We start from the raw sequence: 7,500 nt of genomic DNA, 5'->3' as shown, positions 1-7,500 counted from the left end.
AAAAGCAATATAACAAGACGTTTTTTTAATTCATAAAATTTCCTAAGAATCGCAAAATAAGAATCCACATACAGATAGGCAGAGCTTGATCCATCATCACCCTCCATCATCGCCCGCTAACGTACACATTTAGGGGAAGGGGGGGTGCTCAAAAGTCTACGCTTTATAGACTAGTGATCATGAAAATTATGGATGACCCCTAAAGGAAAATATCATCAGGAGTTTAATGTAGCTTTGGTGTTGGTCTCTAGTAGTTGTGTTATCATTAAAGCGATTAAAATAATTATAATAATAAATTCTAAGGACCTGAAACCTCGTTTTAGGACTCTTTGCTGGTCGAGGACATTCCTGGAAAGGGTTTAAATACAAAGAAAAAAATCGTTGAACACAAAGATGATGCCTGCCAACAAAGCCGGTAGCACTGATTCGGGGTGAAGAAACCTTGGAAGTAATAAACAAGTTTTGTCTTCGGACATCATCACGCTTCCATCCCCGGACAGCTGAGGGCAAAATAATCTAGGGAATAGACTTCTAACTTGCTGGAATATGTAATAATGCTACCGTTGTTGTTTTTATGAATAGGTATTCATGATTGTAAACCCTTTTTTTTTAAGAAGACATGCCATAGAAACATACACACCACAGGGATATATAATATAAAATAACCATAAACAAGGTCAGATGTCAGGAAACGCCTCGAAAGAAGGACCTTGGCCCATATGACAGTAACCTTGACAATACCCCCCATAATGCTATAGGCCTATGTCACAAATCCTCTCCCCCCACACACCCTCCTCGCCCGCCTCCCCTGCAGGCACTGTTACATCATCACAAGTTCCATGACGTCACGTACTAACTCTTGGGCAGTACCATAGATCATGGTTAAATGTCCCATACATCAACAGGCTCCTGCGAGTGTATGAAAATACCGCGGTCTGTCACTACTTTTTTTTTTTTGGGGGGGGGGGGCGGGCTTGTGAAAAAAAACATGTGAAGTAATCTTGGGCATGGCTTTACAATCATCGGCTTTGTTTACCTTCATTATTTCGCTCTCCTTTCTATAACATTTATTTCATTGTTGATATTATCTCTAGATGCGGTCTGAAATGCACCCCCCCCCTCTCTCTCTCTCTCTCTCTCTCTCTCTCTCTCTCTCTCTCTCTCTCTCTCTCTCTCTCTCTCTCTCTCTCTCTCTCTCTCTCTCTCTCTCTCTCTCTCTCTCTTCTGAATATGTGTTTAGAAGTAAACATGATTCAATTTCAAACAGATTAAAATTAAAGTTAATACACAAAAAATAATAAATACACCCGCCTAGATTTAAACTTATTTTGACTCCATTTAAAGGCATGACTAGTGCAGGGATCAGTCATGGACAATATATATCAAATACCAAACACATCAAAGGATATTATCTTCTAGACAAAGAAAAAACTAAAAAGCTGCAGTGAGGTCTAGTGCCCTCCCTATTAACTCGTCTTGACACGCGAGTAAACGTAGTCAGTGTTGATAAATTATTCTGATCAAAATTAGCCTAAAAATTCCTTGGAGTGTCTGATATTATCACTTAATCTCATACGAATGAACAGATCATTAAGCCTGATCATCGGAAATTATAGATATGTCAGATAGTTATACATCACCATGGAGTTATCACTACACGAGTTGATTTTGTTTATATAATAATGCCTATTAAATTTCACAACTCACTGGGTAACAACGATATTTTCCTTACCGTCTGTAGTTTCAGAAAGACTAAAGCTGATTTTGTGAATGGATGCGGAACGGCGTCGAAATGAGCAACGCAAGTCAACCGTTGCAACGAAGCCGTTAGTTTCTCCAGAAGTCTCGAGGGCTTCGTTCTGCTGCTCATTGCTAGCGTTTATTTCGAAATAAAGCGACAGCCGTTAGTTGAGTACCAGCACTAACGATCTGCCGAAACTCTTCGGTCGCGAAGCACTCATTAGGGAAGTAAACAAGCGCAAAATTTATCCTCACCTGTCATGGCGACTCATCCGAACGCGTGCCCAGGGAGGCTAGCCAAATATTTGTCCGAATACCTGCACGCAGATTTGCGTCGACGTTTTCTACTCACAGCTGATGAAATATTCATGTTTAAACATTTGCACACGTCTACATATGTGAAAAAGAAGAAAAAATTGTGCAAAGAAAAGGGGAGAGGTACCGGTAGAAAAAAAGGAACAGAAATGATACAATGGGCAAATAAGCGACTTTCGGAACCAAATTTTCCATGATCCAATGCCATAACTGACGTTTGAAATTCATTCGCGCGTGTCAAGACACATGTTAGGAATTTGCATACGTAACATTGTTATCTCTCACGTGACATTTTGATGACAAAATTACGTCAAGTGGCCTCGTCTGCAGATGGTAGGCGCATTCCGCTGATAAATATGTTTAACTATGCCATTAACCGGAAAGAATTCGAGTGAAAAATTTGACGTTCGAAGAATGGCGTTATCCTCAAATTTAAAAATAAGCTATTACTTCGAGAAGCACATACACATACAGTTTACTGCTATATCTGATTCACTTTAGAAATGTAAAATAATTGCCTTTTTCTATCTTTACAAAATATCTTGGAGCACAAGTAAAAGGGTAATAATGACTGTTATAGGCCCAAGTGCATTAAACATGAGCTTCGCTATTGCAATTATGTTTGCCATAGTTACAATTTAACGCATTTGTAGTTATCCTCATTATGAAAACAAAGAAATACAAATAAGTTCATCATAAAACAAAAACAACCGAGACCCCGGTGGGATACCTAAACGAATCCTTTAATGTTTGTGTTTGTGTGTTTTATAGAAAAGATTTATATGAGCTTTTTTTTTCTTTCTTTCTTTCTTCCTTTCCTTCCTTCTTTCTTTCTTCTTTAGTGCAAAGGATAAACATACTCAGAGTGTTGTGGCATCTGTGAAGTATGTCGCGTTCTTACTCACACACGAGAACTGAAACATAGCCCTTCTTGCTTGATTTAAGGTCGGTGAGTGTGGCGTTGTTTGTCAAGATGCGAAAAATTATGGGCGCTGGATTCCTTTTCTTTTTTCTTTCCTTTTTTTCTTTCCTTTTTTTTTTTTTTTGTGTGTGTGTGTACTGAGATTACAGCTAAATTAGTTAGGGCGATGATATCCTCGAATTTGTTCAAAGACGAGGGAGAGGAGCTGCAGGAGCAGAAAGAGAGGCGCGTAGACATATGCGCACGAATATATATATTTGTGTGTGTGTGTGTGTGTGTGTGTGCGCGCGCGTGTGCGTGTGCGTGTGTGTGTGTGTGTGTTCATTTATAATCATTCTTATAACGATAATAATGACACTATTTACAATAACAGCAGCAACGCTAATAATAATGTTGATGATAATAGTAATAATACTGATGATAATAGGAATGAGAATAATAATAATGGTAATTAATATAATAATTATTATCATTACCATTATTATTATTATCATCATCATCAGTATCAGTATTATCATCATCGCTATTATCAGCATCATCAAGATAATGGTAATGATGATAACAATAGTAATAACAATAATAATGATAATGACAGTGATAAGAATAATGATGATAATAATATGATAACAATGATGAAATACTAATGACTGCAACGACAAATTAGATAAAGAGCCCAGCGCTTTTTTTTTCTTTCTTTCTTTCTTTCTTTCTTTCTTAACATCTGTGAACTACAAAAAAAACTGTGGAGGTGTTTTGGCTGAAAAATAAACGAAAAGATTTAATCTTACTCAACTCGTTCCGTTTTTATTAGTTTATGTTAGTTTCCATTAATTTATTGTTGTTGTAATAAATATCTTAGGACTGATTATTTTCGCCTCGGTATCATTATCTACATTATCATCATCATTGGTATCATCATCATAATTCGTCAATCATCAATCAAAATCATCATTTACCATCACTGTCATTATCATCATCATCATCACTAATCATCAATCATCATCACCATCACCGTCATCCTCATCATTATCTTCATCTTCATTACCATCATCCTTACAGTCATAGTCATCACTATCATCATCATCGCTGCTGTAACTGTCCTTTCTAGCACCATTAGTGGCAGAAGCAGCAGTAACATATCCTCGTCTTTGTATATCTATTATTCTTATTAAGGAGATAGGAGAAATGAAGTACACCCATACGTGCAGCATTTGTTGCTAATATTGCTCAAATGTGCAACAACCAGCTAAAAATGATAATAATATTAATGATTAAAGAATGAAAAATAAATCCGACGAAATGGACATTTTCTTCTTTTTTTTCTTTTCTTTTCCTTTTTTTTCTTCTTTTGAAGGAATATATAGTAATGTCATTGGTTATCTTCCTCACATCAGTCTGAGGGTTCTCTCCGCGTGGGCCTATGAATTTTAAATCTCAAAAGGAAGGGCACTTGGCGCTCATATATTCTCGCTGGACGGTGGAAAATAAATATAGATAATTCATAAATATTGTCACAGATACTACTCACACAATATGTACCTTGAAAACCTAAATCTCTTCGCTATTTAATGGAAACGAACTTCAGGAAATCAATTTTAATATTCTTTATCTATACAATACAGACTATGCGTTCTGACGGACTATTAGCGTGTCCTATTACGAAGATTCTTCTATTCTCTTCATTGTTTGAGATTCATGCGTTTATGGGTAAAACAAAAACAGCCCTGGATCTAGTGGTAGTAATAATGTGGAGTATGATATAACCCGCACTTAGCTGTAGCCAAAATGTCCCTAATCTCTTGGAAACATAGTTGTCAACCTCATTTACACGCGCGCGCGCACACACACACACACACACACACACACACACACACACACACACACACACACACACACACACACACACACACACACACACACACACACACACACACACACACACACACACACACACACAACATCATCCAGGATTTTTCATTTGATACAGCCAGAATCTGGACATCCGAAAGAATTCAGGTGTCAAAGGCGACCTCTCCATTCACATACAAAAGGTGCATTCCTTTTTCCAACAGTTTCTGCCATTGCTATATGGGTGGGTCGGCTCTGCAATTCAGTGGTTCCGGGTTCTGCTTTACTCATGTTTTTGTCCTTTATTCTTTTTATACTTATTTTATTCTTCACTTATTTCCTCCTTCTATAGAGGTATGACCTGATCTGCGAACAACTAGGGAATATTGGGCTCAACGTTATTTTATCGCATATACATGTATTACTAGAGCAAATTTGTAAAAAAATAATAATAAATTAATTAAAATAAATAAATAAATAAATATAATAAACAAATAAATGAAAATAGTAAAGTATAAATGGAAATGTCTCAGATATTTCAGTTCCAAATAATTCTTTCTATATATCAGTGCTCTTTCTTGGTGAATATATTTTGCTTAATGAAGTCCATTAAAATTACATTTGTTATGCATTTTATTATTATCATTACCATTATTATTATTGAATAAGTACAAGAAAAGTAATAACAGTGCTAACATCTCACCGTCACCTAAAATTTGACTTTTTTAAGAACGTCTCTTCTCAGAATCTGGACTGGTAAGTAGAAACCAAACTCCACGTTAACCGTATTTGACAGGCTGTTGGCAGCTTCTCCTGTAACTTAATGTAACTCCAACTCGGGTAAACAAACTCTCTGAAGGCTAAATAAGGTTTAGCATTAAAATTATTGGCTAGAACTTCTGCCAGCGACATACGTGTAATTCGCGCTTGGAATAGACATGCTCATTTTGCGGGAATGTTTCCCAGAAATTTAAACGCACTCCATAAATATGAATAGTGTTATCTACGTGCTCCCTTTATCAGTCCAGCCCGCCATCCGATATGTTTATGGGAGAGGACGGAGAACGCTTTTGAAGCTGCGGCAAAGATAAGAAATGTGACACCTATAACCCCCCTGCGTCAGTCGCGGCGCCGCTGCAGGTCGAAAGGCTCTCTTGTGTTCGAAACAGCGAAGCCTCACTCACGGTTCGAGTCACCGCTTCGTCGTCGACAGTCCTTGCATTTTTCTTTTCAATATCATGCTCACGTCTCCGGAGACTTGAAGGCCCAAAGGAAGGGAGCAGATGTCGCCTCCTGGCGGCGTCTGCATCATCCCATGAAGCAGCGGGCGCCCTCACTCGACAGGTCAGATTACCGGTGCATTAAAGACACGCCCGCGTTATCGTCACATATCGCACCTTAGCAGCTCCGAGGATGGATTTGTAACCCAAGGCACGGGCGAGGCGTCAGTTCCGCGGCTCGCTTATAATAGCCACTAAAAACTCTGTTATTTTTATCACATTAAAAATCTGTGTAATCTCTAAAAGACGAGTAAAATGACTATGTTTATGTAGTAATCTCTTAAGCTGGATTATTTTTTTTCTAAGGCGATTAGGAACAAGAATATTTTTCCTTCTTTATTTAGATGTAAATGGACATGAGGATGGAATTCGGGTCTAGGTTCAAAGTTATCATTATTATTATTACATTTTTATCTATAATATATCGATTTGTATATATAAGCATACCTATATCATGTGTATGTATAACAGGTATGGAAATGTGTGTGCGTGTACGTGTTTTGTGTATGTGTGTGTGAGAGAGAGAGAGAGAGAAGCAATGTTTCTAAACATTCATTTATTCTTAAATTCAATTGAATATTCCACGGCGTGTGTGCGGGAGGGGGGGGGGGTAGATTTGTCAGAGAATGCAGACTTACAGAGTGCAATGTGTCAGTATAAATGGTCCGTTTGTACTTGCACTTAAGCTTTTCAGGGAAACGATGTATATCAAAACCCATATTACGGATAATCTGAATACTCTCAAAGGCGAGGTCTCAATCCCGCCCATGCGTTTACTTCTCACTCGCGCTCATTTGTTTACATTACCGCAGGCACTAGCCCCCTCCCTCCCCCTCCCCTCCTTCCCCCTCCTTCCCCCTCCCCCCCTTTCCCCCTCCCCTTTCCCCCTCCCCATCCCCCACCTCTCCCCTGTCAATGCATCACAAGGGCTCGGTGACTGCCAGTCTTACGGTGTTGTGCTTGGCGGGGAACAGAGTACAAGTTTGGGGATGCTTGTTTGGGTTCGGGCGAGAGAGGCGGGCTTTGAGAGCTGAAAGTAGGAAAAGCGAGGAAAGGGAAATGGAGAATAGGGAGGAGGGAAGAGGGAAGAGGGGAGGAGGAAGTGGAAGAAAGACGGGGGGAGGTAGGAGGAAGGAAAGGGAAGGGAGAGAAGAGGAAGAAAAGAACAAGAGTGAGAGGGAGGGGGGGGGGAGGAGAGAGAGAAAGAGAGGGGGGAAGGAGAGAGGGAGACAGAGAGGGCTAGAGAGAGAGGGGGGAGGGAGTGAGGGAGACAGAGATAGAGAGAGAGAGAGAGGAAGGCAGACAGACAGACAAACAAACGAAAAGACACTCAGCCAGATAGAGAAACACAGCGATAAAGAGAAAAAAACGGAGAGCAGACGATAAGATAAACAT

At 39.2% G+C, this 7,500-nt stretch overlaps 1 protein-coding gene across 4 annotated transcripts in view; it reads right to left on the bottom strand.

The window, feature by feature from the left end:
* The window catches only part of LOC113823114 (multiple epidermal growth factor-like domains protein 6), a 364,493-nt gene that overhangs the window by 306,471 nt on the left and 50,522 nt on the right, over positions 1 to 7,500 (bottom strand). The window contains exon 1 of one of the 4 annotated variants that reach the window (XM_070136013.1): positions 1,996 to 2,031. The exons of the other annotated variants lie outside the window; for them this stretch is intronic. Within the exon in view, the coding sequence (XP_069992114.1) occupies positions 1,996 to 2,012 (17 nt within the window). The 5' untranslated portion in view covers positions 2,013 to 2,031. Of the gene's footprint in view, positions 1 to 1,995; positions 2,032 to 7,500 lie in introns of those variants that run through there. 4 annotated transcript variants of the gene reach the window in all.

This window comes from Penaeus vannamei, chromosome 21 (genome assembly GCF_042767895.1).
Source record: "Penaeus vannamei isolate JL-2024 chromosome 21, ASM4276789v1, whole genome shotgun sequence".
Taxonomy (NCBI): domain Eukaryota; kingdom Metazoa; phylum Arthropoda; class Malacostraca; order Decapoda; family Penaeidae; genus Penaeus; species Penaeus vannamei.
Note: the sequence above shows the minus strand (reverse complement) of the source record. Positions and strands in the feature narration are given on the sequence as shown.